This window comes from Cyanistes caeruleus, chromosome Z (assembly GCF_971803275.1).
Source record: "Cyanistes caeruleus chromosome Z, bCyaCae1.hap1.1, whole genome shotgun sequence".
In the NCBI taxonomy this organism is placed as follows: domain Eukaryota; kingdom Metazoa; phylum Chordata; class Aves; order Passeriformes; family Paridae; genus Cyanistes; species Cyanistes caeruleus.
Genome location: NC_141732.1, coordinates 58,342,224 through 58,359,961, shown reverse-complemented (window position 1 = coordinate 58,359,961; position 17,738 = coordinate 58,342,224). Strand labels below are relative to the sequence as shown.

At 38.8% G+C, this 17,738-nt stretch overlaps 1 protein-coding gene across 1 annotated transcript in view; it reads right to left on the bottom strand.

Annotated features, from left to right (window-relative positions):
* Positions 1-17,738, bottom strand: part of SCAMP1 (secretory carrier membrane protein 1) — a 41,285-nt gene that overhangs the window by 11,084 nt on the left and 12,463 nt on the right. Inside the window, exons 2-5 of the mRNA XM_023944601.2 lie at positions 17,110-17,187; positions 10,035-10,133; positions 9,653-9,764; positions 3,119-3,247 (exon numbers count right to left, since the gene is read on the bottom strand). Coding sequence (XP_023800369.1) covers positions 3,119-3,247; positions 9,653-9,764; positions 10,035-10,133; positions 17,110-17,187 — 418 coding nt within the window. The remainder of the gene's footprint in view (positions 1-3,118; positions 3,248-9,652; positions 9,765-10,034; positions 10,134-17,109; positions 17,188-17,738) is intronic.

Genomic DNA, 17,738 nt, shown 5'->3' with positions numbered 1-17,738 from the left:
AAGTACACATCAGAACACATGACTGTCACCCTGGATTGGAACTGCCTAAAGGGAAATGAGATGCCTATAGAATGGAGAGTTTTGAAGCCATAAGGCAACTCACAAGTGAGGACTGGGCTAATGAAGTTTGATCACACATAACCTTGGAGCATCAGGTAGCTTCAGATGTTGTTTAGGCTTTTGTTCCTAGTCTGTTCTGCTCACTAGGGAGAGACATGCTAATATGCCTTACAAAAACCAGAAAAATCTTCCATGGGGAAAAAATATATTCTAACATATATTATAACATAAAATAAGCATTAAGTAGTCTTGGATCAGCACATAAACATGTGCTACCTACAATATGAAGGTACTTTGAAAAAATTTCCTGATGCTACTTATTAAAAGACACATAATAATACGGAGTGGACCAGCAGTGAATCTATGTGACAGCAACCAGTCAAACCTCGATAAAACATCACCCAAAAATAAAGGCTGAGTGAACTATGATAAGTAAGGCAAAACGAGATGACTAATGGGGATAAATATCTTTTCCATTACAACAGTGGATAGAACAGAAAAGATCAAACAAAGGAGGGGAGAATTAAATTAATATGCCAGGAAACATCTAATTCTAAAAGACAGCAACCCATTAGAACAGGCTTGAAGGGAGTTTGTGAAGTGTCTATCATTGGAGGTTCTCAGGGACAGGTAGAACAAACATCTACACAGACTGATATACAGACATATATAGAGAAACACCATTTATCATATCCTCAGACAGAGGATGAGATGAAACTCTACTAAACAGAAAAAGAAAAAAAGTTGGCACTTTAGGGTATTATTTTTCTACCAGAATCTCTTCAGTTTGTAACTTCAAATAAGAAATACCCTCTGAAAATCAGTGGTGTTTATTTGGCACATGCTATCAGCCTGTGCGGAAAAGTAGCTGGAAAACAAGCTTTTGAGCCTGTTTTTGACCATTAGCACAAGTCAAGAGACATTGTACTTGACATTGGACAAAGTAACAGCAAAATTTTAAAATCAGTAGTCAGTGCTAATGAGCTAGAAAAACTGTCATTTTCATGTGCAAGTCCTTAAAGCACCAATGGTCACAAAGCCAGGATAGAATAGAAAAACTCCAATGGCAACTGTGAAAAGTCATTGCTAATTAATTGTTATAGTTCACAAAAACATGTGAGCACTCAAACTGTTTAAAAAAAAATAAAAATTCTCTCCCCTGGGGAAAAAATGTGCAAAGATAAAACCACATCAAAGAATTAGAAAATTCAAACCTCTGATACAAAAGGAGAAAAGAGAAATGAGCTAATGAAATAGGGATACAGAGTTCATGTTTTTTCATGAAAGGAAGAGCATATGGCTCTTAGGTAAAGACATTTCCTCAGAGATATAGAAACTAAGAATGATGGTATAAAATTAATTCTAACTGTGGAGACATAGAAAACTAAACTAGAAAGTTTGTTCCTAGGGCTACTACAAAGGAAAAGTACTGACTTTATAAAGTACTGAGAATGCGGTACTAGATTTATCCAAATGTGATTATGTTAACAGAACCCCTAGACCTTATAAGATGTGGGAATAAGTACCTCTCCAGAGGAAAAATAGTCAATGAGAAATTAGCCAAACCACATAGGAATCCTAGGAAATTTCAAGTGTCAAGGATTGACTCAACAGCCAAGGGATGGGATTCTATACACAATCTTTTTTATCTTTTTTTTTTTTTTAACCATGAATCAGATTTTGTCTTTTTCTTTATCATGCCCTGTTTATACTTCCTGAGTATTATATAAGTCAGAGAGTACTACAGCTAAAGAGCAAAGAGTGCAAGATGATGGTTAAAACCTCAGTCTACCCAGAAGATTAGCTGTCACATAAAAGCACAGTTCTATGTATTTTGAAATAATATAATATCGCTTCTTCCTTTACTTGTTGCCATAAGAAAGGAAATTAAGCACAGAATCAACATTCCAATTCTAACTGCCCAGCTTCACCTTGTATTTGAAACATATGCACTTTCAGAACTCAGTCCTGCAAATGGCCAGAACTGGTAACCATCCTAAAATTCTGATTATTTCACCTTAGATTTCATATACATCTAAATTATCTGTCAACTTTATGAGAGTGACCTATATGCTCTATAGTTGCTTATTTGAAGATTAACGACCTAGCAATGAATATTGAAATCTGTAGATTATGATGAAGTGGAACTGACTTGATCCAATGCTGTCTGCTCATTTTATGTGTTTCACTTATGTGGTTCCATCACAGCAACAGGATTACCAGAGTAACATATAAAATTATGGAGATTTCCTAACTACATCTTAAGCTATGAAGAAAAAGTATACAAAATATCTGAAATCCACATTTTCTTAGAAGGCTACAAATATATTGAAGGCATCAAAGTATCTATATCTTGCAATTTCATCAGCGTCAGAGTATTTGTCAGGCTTTTATCAATCACAGTGGACAAGGCAGAAGAAACAAGTGTGGCACGTGCACACTTGTTTAATTCAGTATTTCTCCAGTCAAAACAGAGGCTCTCAATGAGGGCAAAATTAATCCTACAAAGATGGTGTAAAGCATTATTTGCCTACAAAGGATAGTTCTAACATGGACTGATTCTTCTATTTTTAAAAATAGGGTAAAATGATATTTTAATGATATGATAAGCCTTTGCTATAGATTAAAACCATATTAAACTATACAAAAGTATGTATATTAAAGCAAATGGATATTACACATCTTGAACACAAAATTCTATTAACTGTAACTGTGAAATTTATTCCTTAACATATAAGCAGATTTTAAAAAGAGTAAAATTATTTCCAAGTTAATAAATGGTCAAAGTTCATTTTACAACTGGAGAAACTTAAACCAGACAATTGCAGTAAGTTAGAAAGAAATTGCCCTACAATGATAATACTTTTTTTTCTGTTGAAGCTTTTATGACATAATTCAATACTTTTAAAACTAAAGCTAACATAAAGTTTTGCTTCAACATATGGCTTCTGGATTCAAAATATTTTTTTTATTACAGATGTTCCAAAATCCAAAGTAGCACGTATGTATTACCGAGTTTGAATAGGCACTTTATTTTTCTTAAAAAGAAAATACTTACACATCCACAAATAGTACATAATCTTTACTGTCTTCTGGAATTCTACAGGAATGTCTACTGAAAAATCCTGGTAAAAACAAGGACCTACAGGAAAATTCTCAGGAAGAGGTGGCCAGTTATTTTTTCTACCTGCAAAACAGAAAATAAAGGAAACAAAAAAGGCCTTTATAATGTAGTTTTAGGCTTCAGTCTCTGTATACTTGGAAGAGATATACATTTGAACCTTTTGTAAACTGTTTAATGCATGAGTTTCTCAAGTGGATGAATAAAGTGGGCTACCAAAACCCAAGAGTTTTAAGAGCAGTCCTCAATATAAACTTCAGAAATTAAATACAATTAAGTGTAGGAAGGTCAAGGAAAGTGCAATGTTTTATCTGCATAAAAGACTGAGCAGGCATCTGACATTTCCTAAAAAGTAAGAGAATTTTTCACAAAGTAGACATGGACAGAAAAAAAAAAAAAAGAGAATTCCTTGACTTATATATGAGTATTTATTTCCCTAAACTCCCATCATACTCACATAGCCTGTTGAATACAAAGATAGGGGACTGAAAAGCACTCTTCATTTTCAGAATCCTGGAATTTTTAGCTGAAAAGTATTTCTAGTTTCCAATATGGTTTCCTGTCAAAACTTATCTAAAAGGCAGGAAGTCTGAAGAAACACAGTTACTGAGATACTGAGTTACTGGTCTTTAAGTACCTTTTCCTAACAATTATATGCCCTAAAGCATCACTGTATTTTGATACAGTTGTATGACAGAGTGAGGACACTGCAAAGGACACAGGATCAGACACTTGGATTTCCTGCATGCCTATTTGATCGCAGGTTAGAGTATACATTCTGCTGAACCAAAGTCATATCAAGCACAGACTTGGAGATTCAGCTGAGATAATCACTGCAACAAACCTTTGCGATAGCATCTCAAACTCTGGATGTAAGTGATATATTCATCACCATGTAAACAAACGAGTAAGTTGAAATAGGAAGCAGCACACTTTTATTAGCTTGAATGCAATACCACACAGAACCTAAGCAGAGAAAGCCAAAGGCAACAAGCTGAGATGATGTACCACCTTGAACATCTTTCACTGTAGTTAAGACAACATATTGTCTTAACCGTATGTTAAGACAACATATGACAACAGTGTCCTAGATGTGTAGCCAGCGTCTTAAGGCAACTGAATGCAAATAGCTAGAGAATTGCAAAAGACCTTGCTCTCCAATCAAGACCACTCTATAGTGTTTTCAAAGGTGTCCAATTAATGCGCGTGTCCCTGGGATCCAGAAATGCAGTACACAGGATAGTTCAAAGTCGTGCCAGAGTAGGTTCATAATGGACATCATGAAGCATTTCATTACCAAGAAAATGGTCAAACACTAGAATGGGTTTCCTAGAGGAGTGGTCAATGTCCTCAGCCTGTCAGTGTTTTTTCAGGAGATATGAACAATGCCCTTAACAACATGCTTTAATTTATTGGTACTATACAGCGATTGTGAGTCAGGCCAGCAGCAAGAGCAACTGAAGTAAATTTGGGGATGAAGATCAGACCAAGCTGTCCAGAAGTTTCTTGAGCTTAGGGACACCTTAGCAGCAGGCCAAAGCCCAGAAGCTCTCACTAACCAGTCAGGCATGGAGTGAGCATTACCAGGAGCAGTGTGGGAGATTTAATTGGCTTTAGGGAGCAAAAGTGACCAGGATATGGTGCATCAAAAAGATGTGATGCAGCGATTTGTGCAGAGGGGTGAGCAGGGAGAGAGCTGCAGTCCACAGGCAAGTCCATGCCTCAGGTAAGTGCTAAGTGCTCTAGGTCTCTGCTATAGTGGTGGGCACTTGTCTCAAAATTAGTGTGTCTGAGACAGCCCCAGAGAAAGTCTGACTGATACATCCACCAAGGGAACTGGTAAGGAAAGAGACATGAGTACAGGTGGTAGCTTGCAATGGATGCATAGATATGTCTCCTGGAGAAAAGGCTTGCACCTGAATGGAATGTGCATAGTTTGATGAACTATTGCAGAAGGTGGACAAATTGAAAGAGGCTGTGCAGTGTTAGAGGGATGGAAAAGGAGATAGAGAAATGGCTTCAAAACCATACACCTACAATGGACATCACTGAGTGTGAGACACCTTGGATCCTAGTGACCCACAAATACAGAGCCCAAGTCCAACCTCTACCCTCCAACTTCCACACCAAAACAGATATGATGGTTTAAAGGCTTTAGATGTCCATTAGCAAGTTCAACAAGGAGTGTCTGGACCAGCAGGACATAGTCGTTACCGTAAGAAATGCTGAGTGGGGGACTCTCCTTGGGTCACTGAGACACCATCCACCCATCTGATCAAGAATCCCAAGGGGGAATGCTACCTACTAGGGACTGAGATCCCTGATGCTGCCAAGAGGGTAGTACAACTAGCCAAGAGCATGGACCACTACCCGCTATTACTCTCTCACATGGCTACAAATGATACCACAAGTCAAAAAATAGGCAAGATCAAGGAAGACTATAAAGCACTGGCAAGACAAGTGACAAACACTGGTGCCCAAATCATCACCTCATCTTCCTAGTCACAGAAACGGACGACCAGAAGCTACCACACTGTGCAGATCAATAGCTGGCTTCCTGACTGCTAACAAGGTTTTGGTTTTTGTAACAATGGGTTGTGCTTAAACGATTGTAGCCTGTTAGGGAGGAAGGAATCTACCTGTTTAAAAAAGGGCTAGAGAATTTTTGGCAGCAAGCTGGCCAATTTGGTGAGATGGACTTCAGACTACAGGACTCAGGGGGTGGGGTCCAAAGCGGCTATGATCATTCTATTGCTTCTTTCTAGGGAGAAGGTCGTGTCAATCAGTGCAGCAGCAGATGTTCCTTGACTGCTTCTCAAGATGAGAATCATAGGTCTAATGACATCAAGGGTGCTCATGACTACAACGAATCCTCTTACACTCCATCTAGGGAATCTGGATGCTTGATTTCCTCTCTGAAGTGCCTGTACAAACACAGAGCAGAATGGGGAATAAACAAGAAATGGAAATCTATGTGCAGTCACAAGCCATCATCTCATTGCAATTACAGAAATATGGTAGGATAGTTCACATGACTGGAATAATGTCATGCATGGCTGTGAATTTTTTAGAAAGAACAGGTCAGAGAGGTGAGGTGGTAGAGCTGCTCTTCATATGAGAAAGCAACTAGATTGTATCAAGCTCTATTCAGGGGCATACAAATGAGTTGACATTTTATGGGTGAGAATTAAGGGACAGGTTAATAAGGGTTGTGGGTGTCTACATATAGGCCACCTGACGAGCAGGAGGAAGTGATGAGGCTTTCTACAGACAGCTGGCAACAGCCTCTTGGTCACAGGCCCTGATTCTCCTGGGGACTTCAACTTTGTCTCTAAACCAAGATAACAATCAAACCAGGAGGGCTGAAGATGTGAAGGCTGGGACCAGCCTTGCCCATAGCAACCATGAAATGGTGGAACTCAAGATCTTGTGTAGAGGATGTAAAGTAATCTAGAACCCCAGACTAGAACCCTAAACTTCCAGAGAGCAAACTTCAGCCTCTTCAAAGACCTGCTTAGCAGAATCTCATGGGTTAGGTCTCTGGAGGAGAAGAGGATCCAAGAAAGCTGGTCAATATTCAAGCATGAGTTCCTCAAGTTGAGTGTATTCCCATGAGCAAAAAATCAGGAATTGTGGGAAAGAAACTTCCACGAATAAGCACAGAGCTTCTGGTAAATTTCAAACACAAGAAAAAAATTTATGGGACATGGGAAAAGGAGTAAGTCAAATGGGAAACATCATTGGAATATATAGGGATGTAACAAGAAAGGCCAAGGCCCACTTGCAACTAAGTCTGTCAAATGGTATCAAGGACAACAAGCAGGGCTTCTACAGGAACATTAGCAGCAAAACGAAAGGTAGGGAAAATATGGGGTCACTGCTGAATCAGATAGGTGTCCTAGTGAAGGAAGACAGAGAGTAGGCAGAATTACTGAACGCCTTCTTTCCTTCAGTGTTAACTGCTGAGGCCAGCCCTCAGGAATCCCACACCTTGGGGCAAGGAGAGGAAGGCTGGAGAAAAGAAGACTTCCCCCACTCATAAAGGGTTTGGTTAGAGATAACTGTGCAGACTTCTAACACACATAAATCCACAGGCCCTGATGAGATACACCCACAGGTGCTGAGGGAGCTGGCAGATGCTGTAGCTAAGCCACTCTCCACCATCTTTGAAAAGTCACAGAAAACAGGAACAGGGCCCGATGGCTGAAGGAAAGCCAGTGTTACTCCCATCTTCCAAACTGGCAAGAAGGTGGTGGATCCAGGAAACTACTGTCTAGTCAGTCTCACCTCCATCCCTGGAAAAGTGATGGAACAGAACACTCTGGAGGTCATCACCAAGCTTGCAGAAGAAAAGAAAGTCATCAGGAGCAGACAGCAGGGATTCCCCAGGGGGAAAAATCATGCTTGCCCAATCTGACAGCCTTCTGCGATGGCAGGGCAGGATGGGTAGATGAAGGGAGAGCAGTGGTTATTGTCTGCCTCCACTTCAGCAAGGCTTTGAGCACCATCTCCCACAACATCCTCATAGGTAAGCACAGGAAACGTGGTTTAGATGAATGGACAATGGGGTGGGCCAAGGGCTGGCTGATGGCAGAGCTCAGAGGGTCAGGATCCAGGGCTCAGAGGGTCAGCAGAATCCAGCTGGTGACCTGTGGTCAGTGGTGTTCCTCAGGGATCAATACTGGGTCCAGTCTCACTCAACTTGTTTATGACTGGCCTGGATGAAGGGATCCAAGGTACCCTCAGCAGGTTGGGGAAGTGGCTGATACACCTGAAGGCTCTGCTGCCTTCTGGCTGGACTTTGGTAGGCAGGAGAGAACCCTAATGAGGTTCAGCAAGGGCAAGTGCAGGGTCCTGCACCTGGGGAGGAATAGCCCCAAGTACCAGCACAGGCTGGGGCTGCCCCACTAAAGAGCAGCTCTGCAGAGAAGGACCTGGGAGTCTTGGTGGATCACCAGGTGACAATGAGCCAGCAGTGTGCCCTTGTGGCCAGAGGACCCAGAGGGATCCTGGGCTGCTTTGGGAAGAGTGTGGCCAGCAGGTCAAGGGAGCTAACCTCCCCCTCTACTGGGCCCCAGTGAGGCCACACCTGGAGTGCCGTGTGCAGCTGTGGGATCCTCAAGAGAGAAATGAAGCTTCTGAAGAAGCTCTGGTGAAGGGTCACAAAGATGATGAGGGGTCTGCAGAATCTCTCTTACACGGAGAGACTGAGAGAGCTGGGCCTGTTTAGTCTAGATAAGAGAAGACTGAGAAGGGGATCTCATCAATGCATACAAATATCTCAAAAGTGGGTGCCAAGACACTTTTCAGCGGTGCCCAAATACTGGGCAATTTAGCAAGAAGCAATGGCAATAAAACAAAACACAAGAAGTTTCACTCAACATGAGGAAGAACTTCCTTACACTGAGGGTGGCAGAGCACTGAAATGGTCTTTGTGGAGTGTCCCTCTCTGGAGACCTTCAATACCCACCTGGATGCACTCCTGTTCCTGCATCATTTGTTCCAGGTGACCCTGTCTTAGCCAAGATGATCCCCAGAGTCTCCTTCCAATTCTATTCCAATCAATACTCTGTGATTCACTGCATGTCCCTTCCAACTGAAAATATTTTATTCTATTCTACAGAATTCCTTGACAACTTGAATTACTAAGGAATTATGCAATTTGGAGTTGTAACACCGCATATTCAAAAACAGACCAACATGTGTGAAAATAAAACAGAACTGTAGATAAAAGTTAAATGACCAGATAAAGTCAACCTTACCACACAGTGGTTTGCTTTGTTGGGTTTTGGGGTTTTTTTGAACTTCAGTCTGAAGTTCTTTTTGAAAAGGAATACTCCCACAGATGTACTTGTAGCAGAGCATCTTCAGTTAAGAGGATGTAAATCTTCTCACACTTGTGAAATTGCTGTAAAAAACTGTTCATTTTACACAGCACACAATTTGTGGCATACAAAAAAACTAATAAAATATTAATAACAGATCATTCTGCCATTTGTGTAGCAAATGGCATATACATATATATATAATGGCATAATATATATGTAATATATATTGTTTGTAACACAGCAAAAGAAATTAAATGTTTCAAACCAGAAAAGTTCTCCCACAGCTAGAAATACTGACAGATGAGAGATCAAAGAGATGTTACTTTAAGAAGTTAGTTTTACTTAATCTCAAAATGTTCCATTTCTATTCAGTAGTATTACTCAAATACTAATCTAGAATAAAAATAGAAAAGAATGATAGAAGAGATTAACATGCTACAGAGGCCACATTTAATTTTTTTTCACTGAAAATCTGTAAGGACAGCCCAGTTTATTCACTGTATGCATTTTCTGAAGGGCAATAAAATTCCTTTTCCTGAAGCCATTACAAAAATCCCTCTTCAATCTTCTTCACAATGTCACTGTAAAAGTTTCTAAGAAAAAGTGACATTTTTGAAATTTAAAGTATATTTTTCATGCATACCTCCTTGCTGACTGAGACTCTGCATTTCCCTTTCTCTGCGATCTAGTTCAGCTGCTTTTCTTTCCAGCTCTTCTTGTCGCTTTAGCAGTTCTGCCTGGGCCAAGGCATGCTCCTGAACAAAACAAGTATCACCAGGCACAAAAAGTTACACACAAAAAGTATGAACATGGCATAAATATTCCAAGTCTTTTCACTATAATTAAGCATCTCCATTTATGAAGACTGACGCAATATAGCAGAAATTCACATATTACCAATTACTTAAAGGCAGTATTAATTTTAAATAGGAAAACAGTGTTTACTTAAAAAATACATTACTCCAGAATCATATTTAAGTAATTATTATTAAAAGGAACCTAGTTTCTAGAAGCTGCAGACAAACCTTTGCAATTTGTGTGTAGGAAGATGGTTCTTCTGTTGGTTTCATTATTGCTGGCTGGGTACTGGGCACATTAGGCATTTTCACATTTCCTGGAGGAGGCTAAGAAAACAAAAGACAATTACAGGGAAACATTTTCCTATTCTAATGAAGTTATTTTCATTGTATCTGTAAGAACCAATTTAGATGTTTTAAAGGAAGTGCTACTGATACAAATTAAAAATTTGATATGCTGGTTGCGATATTTACAGTCTTTAGAAAAAAGACATCCCCTGTGTGTTCTGTGGTGCAGCTTATCTTGTACTACTTTCAATTAACACTCAAAGAATTTCAAGAATTCAGTAAAAGTAAATGGAATTTTAATTTTGTTCAGACATGAATATTAATACAGCCAGCTACTGTTTCAGAGAATTGCAGCATTTGAGAGTCATCTATTTATACTCTGAAACACAATGTAATTTATTAATAATGTCTTTCAGAGCCTTCTACTTAACAAAGACTTACATCATCTGGCTAACTAGAGAAGTAATGTAACACATGCAACTTTCAAATTTAAGATCCATAATCTATCACTTGACTATTTCACCAGTTTTTGCTAGGTATCACTCCAGAATTTCTGCTAGGTTGATACATGTGTTAATAATATAATTCCAGCAGAAGTTGCATTTCAGCCGTTGTATTCAGATGATACAATCTGCTGCTGAAATACAGTAATACTTCTTTCCATAAGTACAGAAAAAAAGTGTATGTTTTTGATACTGTGTTTTCATACTTACTTAGCTTCATAATGTGTCCACAGGGAAACAAAGTTGTAGAGACTAAACTGATTTTAAATGCTTGAAGTTCAATATGGCTTTAATGTGTTTTTTCAGGTTACTATTCAAAGATCAAAGCAATGGCACAATAGGCACAGGTATTATAAATCGTCTACAATAGATGAAATACCTCGTGAAGAAAGCATCATATTCATAGAGCATTTCAAGTTGAAAGGGACCTATAGGGATCATGGACTACAAGTCCCAGCTTAAGATAGCCAAGCAGGACTTTCCCCTCATGGACCAGTTACACCTCTGATTAATGACTGCTTTGTCTCTCAAGATTTTTCCCTTGCTCGCAGAATAACCTTCTCCACGATTTTACCAGGCACTGGAGTGAAACTTACTGGCCTCTAATTCCCAAAATCTTCCTTCTTAGTCTTCTTGAAAACTGGGACAATGTTTGCCAGCTTTTAATCAACTCATACCTTTCTATATTCCCAAGACCATTGAAAAATACCATGGAGAGGACCCACTATATGATCACTCTGCTCTTTCAGTACAGTAGGATGAATTCCATCAGGCCCCATTGACTTGCGTGCATTCAGTTGGAGCAGTGAATCTTGAACAACTTCAGAGTTTACAAAGCCTGCAAGTCACCAGACTACAGGAGTGCCTGGGCCCATCAGTACTGTTATAGATAGAGGTAAAAAAGGCATTAAACATCTCTGCTCTGTCCACATCCTTAACTGTGAGGTGACTGACCTCATCAAGTAATGGATTAATAATATCTCTGAACATCCTTTTGCCATTCACCTGTTTAAAAGGCCATTTTGTTGTCCACCAAAGTGCTGTCCAGCTTGGATGCTCACCAAGCTTTAAACATACAAATCTCTTCCCTGCAGTGGCGAACAGCATCACTGTACCCCTCCTGTGTCATCTGTCCTTGCTTTCAATGTCCAAACACCTCCCATTTTTATTTAAGTTCTAGAAAAAGATCCCTGCTCAGCCAAGCTGACCTTCTGTCTCACTTCCTTGAATTCCAATACTTAGAAATTGCTTGCTCTTGAGCTCAAAGATGGCTTTTTAAAAAATTACCATCATGCTTTTTAAACTCAGTTTGCTCTAACTCTTCCTGTCAAACTGAAGTACTTATTTTTATTACCCTAATCAAAGCTGAGAAGCACAAAGAATACCACAGCTACTTACAATGAAACAAACAGAAGTATTCAAATACCTTGGAAAATCATTTCACTCCCAGAATAATGCTCAACAAAAAGCCCTGCAAAACATAGCTGCACAATTTAGGATTTTCCTAGAAGTAGGAAGTTCAAGTGAAGTTGTATCAGTGTATGCTCAAGCTCTAGCATTGTGCTCACAATCTGGGTTACATCCACTTAATCAGAAGTGGCCCATGTCAGAGGAAGAAGTTCTGCCCCTCCTCTCTGCTCTCATGACACACCAACTGGATTACTGCATCCAGCTCTGGGGCCCCCAGCCTAAGAAGACCATGGACATAGTGAGTTCAGAGGAAGGACACCAGGACGATCAGACGAATGGTGCATGTCTCCTTTGAGGATAGGCTGAGAGAGTTGGGTTTGTTCATCCTGGACAAGGCTCTGGGGAGATGCAATAGCACCTTCCAGTACCTGAAAGACAGTTTGAGCTGGATGCCTCCTGAGAGGGACTCTAGGACAAAGAAGACTCTGGGCTTCCATACCTTCACAACCCATGAACTCCTTCTCCACATGCTCTTTATATGCCCTGCATATGCCTTTTGGTCCCGTATGATTTTTGATGTGAGGCCTGAAGAATTCTTTATGTATAGCTGTTTTTATCTGGACACACTGCAGCTTCAGTTGACAGTGGCAGCTTCTTAATCTTTCAGTTTTGCACTTGTCTTAGAGGCTCCCTTCACAAAATTAAGTAAGAGTTAAAGAATAGTTCAACATCCCAATGTGAAAGTTTGTGGTTTTCAGCCTAAGGTTTCAGCAATACTTAGTTTAAAAATAATCAGAATACAGTTTAAAAAAATCATCTAACTAAACTTGTTTTCAACAGCTAACTGGAGATAGGTGTTGAAAAGAAGTTCTCTCTTGATTTCCTCATACAATGAAGCTTATTTACTAGGGAGAGGTTAAAACTTCCAGAAGAAGCCAGAAGTGGATGATCAGTTTGTTTTCTTACAGACTTCTGTGTTTTTCTGATGTGTTTAGATGGAAGGATAGGGAACTACCCACGAATTTTCTAGACAAAAAAATAGCCCATTGAAATACATCTCATGAAACAACAACAGAAAATCCAACTCCACTAATGATTTTTTCCCAATTTTTTAATGCAGCAATTTGAAACTGGTTGCTATATGCATTATTATGTATAGATATATATGGGTATATATGCTTATCTATATATACAGAGAGCTCAGAAAAATTAGAAGAAATTAGAAGCAGGAAGAGATTAAAAGTTTTTTTTTAACATAATTTCATTAAATGATGAAGCAGAAATACTAATTGTATAATCTAATCTTCATTGCTGATCTTCAGAAACATGACAAAAGATACAATGTAATCTCCATGGTGACTGTTGGAGCTGGAGACAAAACAACTGAAGATCAGCCAAGGGTATTTAATCTGACATTTTACATCATTCCCTAATTTTTTAAATTTTTTTGTTTAACTATGAAATATAAGACGGATTTTGAAATCTGATAAGCATAAAGGAAAAAAAAATCCTAACAAAACTCCTGATTTCTCATGTTAGATACTAAGGTGGTGACACATGCAACCTAAAATCTCTCATGCCTACTTGTTCTTCTCCATATGTCTTACATGCTACCTTCCTACCACTGAAGGTGAAGGATGAAAAAAGTCAAGGCACAAAAATACCACAAGTAAATAAACAAAATAAGGAATACTGAGAAAAAGTAGGATTTAATATTTTTTCATTTTTTCCCCCTGTTCCACCCTGTACCCAAAAAAACAACTGGTAGGAAGTGCCTCACTTGACAAAGGGAGCACAATTGAGATAACGTAACAAATTTTAGTATTCAGATTGAAATAACTTTCTCACAGAATAAACATCCATTGAAATCCTGTCTAGATTTGAAATGGAGAAATATTTTTGCACTCTAACATACTTCATTAACCTCCATTTGGAGAGAATGGGGAAAGAATCACAAACACCAGGCTGGAAGGAGACCTCAAGGACCATCTAGTCCAACCTTTCATAGCAAAAGCACAGTCTAAACAAGATGTCCTAGCACTCTGTCCAGCTCAATGTGAATGCTGCAAAATCCAACACTTCCCTGGGGAGATCAGTCTAGGCAAGTTGTTGATCAGGTTGTTCTCACTGTGAAACATTTTCCCCTTGTGTTCAATTGAATGTCCCTAGCAGTAATTTTTACCCATCACCTCCCATCTTTTGCATGCAATTTCTTGTAAAAATGGAGTCTCCATCTTCTCCACAGCCACCTTCTAGAGGCTGAAACATGGAATTAAGGTCCTCCCTAAGACTTCATTTCTCAAAGCTGAACAAACACAGTTTCCTTAGTTGCTCCTCACATGTTCCCAGGCCTTTGACTGTCTTTGTGGCCCTTCTCTAGATCCTCTCCAGCCTGTCCACATCTTTTTTGTACAAGGATCAAAGCTAAATGCTGTATTAGTTCTAGAGACTGCAAGATACCATCTTGATACAACCACTACAAATCTGGATTTAACTTGCACCAAAACTACTTGGATGCTTTTGCTCTGAGCAGGACACAAAACATAGAGTTCCTATCCCTATCTGATGGACAGCAGGGATATTGACAGGCAGAAACTTGGGTATTACCCCAAGTCTAGAATTCACAGACCCTGCTTCTGCCTCTGTTTATCCAGTCTATAAAGACATTCACTTCCACTGTCTTTTCCATTACTCCTGTTGCACATATTTCTTTGTACACACATAGTATGCTCTTCTCTTGCACACAAAGCTGTTAGGAAAACAGAGGTGAGCACTTAGAATTGTGAGTATTTGAAAGTACATTCCTTCAAATGTATATAATTACAGAATAAATACTTGTATGTTTAGCATCCACACACAGTAAGGAAGGGGTGTAATATGTAAAGGCTGATTATTACTGCACTTTTAGCTTTATTTTTTCAGTCTTACTCTTGTCAAGAAAACCAGTGGAAGTTCTTTACCTTGGGAGAGAAGTGTTCATTCAGTGGACAATTTTCATTAATTTGTAAACGTGCCATAGATTATTAACTGAATCACAGTACGTTGTAGATCAAACCATTGACTTAGACTTCCTCCATACTCTCAGCTTTTTGAATGACATCTCTAATGAACAATTAAATTTTTTTATCCAAGCACACCTGACTGTTCAAAGCCTGACAATCTAAGCCATATGCTCCCATTCTCCTTTTACCACAAAGCTGCATGTTAAAATAAGTAAAAAAGTACTAAAACTTTTAATAATAAACAAGTCAGAGTAGCTTGAGATTATATTTTTTTAAAACAAGATCTACTTTCTTTATGATTTATGGTCAATATAAAGCAATTTCGAAAATCTTCAAGCTTTATAAAACTAAATCTAACATAATTCCTGATACTGTGACCTAGGAGAAAATCATTTTGGAGACTTGTTTAACATTGGTACTAGCTGTAAATAGTCTGCCTTAAACAGCTGATCCAAGGCTGTTTACCCAATACCCAAAACCAAGCTTCTTCCATACAGAATTTTAAAACGGTATGAAACCTTGCTGTTTCATTACTATGAGACTCTGCTCTCCCTGCCTCCACTGTTTCCCATAATCTTTCTCAAGTTATAACCAGTAACAGATGGATCCATCCAATGGATCCATCTAGTCATGAAGACTGCATCAAACTTTTAGGTTTTGGGGGAAACATATAACAATACCTAAAGGCTGATCTGAGAAATGTACCCATCTAACCATAGTGCTAATAAAGATTTTACTCAAGCCAAGTTTGGAAGAAACTAACTTCTGTAATCAGTATGCAAATATGACCATAAATCAATCATCTTACTTCATAAACAGTGCATAGCCCGGGGCCCCTTGAGGTCTCTCACACAGCAGTGGGCTGCACATCAGGACCTCCTCTTGAGTAGGGGCATATCTCAGGGTTACTCCTCCAGGCAGAGAAATTCCTTGCCACAAAAGATTTTCAATAATTAAAATTGTAACTAAATTTAGAAATCTTAGCTAAGCGATAGAAAGGACTAATTGTGCACATGTAGTCCTTTAGACATATATCATTGGCAAAATCTGGGACTAAGTCTGGATCCACACATAGCAAAACCCCCCTCAGGAAGGAGTCCAGAATGCAATGGGGTCCTTTCCAAACCTCATGATTAAACAGGAGGACCTTCTTGACAGCTTTTTCTGCCCATGTCCTCTAGGCAGTAATCAAATGTACATCACCATTGAATCTTCTTGAACCACTTTACTACCAAACTTTGCATTTGCTATGCAACTTTGCTAAAATGCTGGTTTATATCAATTAATATAAGCTCCTTCTCTCTCACAAGTGAATTCTGTTGCTCCATCCATGGCATTGCAAATACTCAAATATGAACACTCCTTAACAGCACTACTGGGTCATAAAAAATAGCACTGCATTTTAAAGATACAATATTTAAATGTTTATAAATTGCATTGATAGACAATAACCAGCCACACATTTTGATAATCTTGCACAAGATCTTCAATATCAAAAGCAGCCACTGAAAAATGCAGTTACGGTATGAATTTACTATCCTATTTCTTGTATTCCTCCCCACAATGGAAAAAAACAGCACAGGGTATACTGAAACTATATAAATTAGAGGCATAAAACAATTGTTTCTTTGACATAAATTTTTCCTTTCACAACTGTACCACTATTCAATGCCTGTGGACTGTTATTTAAACACAATGTTTTCCTTATTCTGAATTGCATTTTACTTAAGTGAAACAGAATTCAAAAGCAAAACCCTGTGTACATATGCCATACTCCTAAGCTTCAAAGCTAGTGAAATGTAGAAAACCACAAGGACAGTATCAGAAGTCTGTAAAAACAGGAAAAAGAAGTTAATAAAAACAGGAAAAAAACTCAGTTCTATTTTGGTCCCCTTTCAGAAGGCCAATCTTCCTTAACAACTCAAAGCTCTCTGAAATCAACCTTGCCAATGCATCCTCCAAATACTGCATGGAACTATCTAGTCTTACACATCTCCCACTACCTGTAGCTAGCCCATTCTACAACATCAGTCCCAATTCTGAAAATAAAACCTCACAAATCAAAGCTTAACAGAATGATTAAGAAATATATGCGCTTACTGTTCTTGAATCAGAGAACGGATTGTACTCATCAAGCCCTGGAGGAACATTTCTCGTCACTTGTGTAACAGAAGGATCCTAGAAGAGGAAACAGTTGTGTAAATATGTGCACATGCATATGATCAAAGTCAACACTCATATCATTACATCATACAAAAGTCAGATTTTCTTTCGAAGTAAAAAGAGTTTGTTTTCAGTAAAGAAAGCTGTAAACATCCACCTCTTTATCTCCAAGCTAACATAATTTCATTCTGAGATTCCTATAAACCTAGATTAATACAGCATAAGACAAACCCCATCTGTCATATATTTGATTCATAAGGAAAAAAGCTTTGAACAGAGAAGGGAAAAAACCTGTATCCTGCTGTGTTGACCAGGTATGGACTCCATGCCTATACACTTGAAAAGCACAAGAGAAGAAAAGAGCTTAATGTAACCCTTGGGCTTCCCTACCTAGAAGTACATCCAACCCCATGCAGAACAGAGAAAACATTTCATAAAAACGAGGCTGAAGAAACAGGGTCCCACTATGCAAAAGCACTTCTGATTCAGCTTCTACCTGAACTAGTAAAATTAAGGAATAAAGTTTAATTTTTTTCTGCCTCAATTAATTATACAGCAAGAAAGAC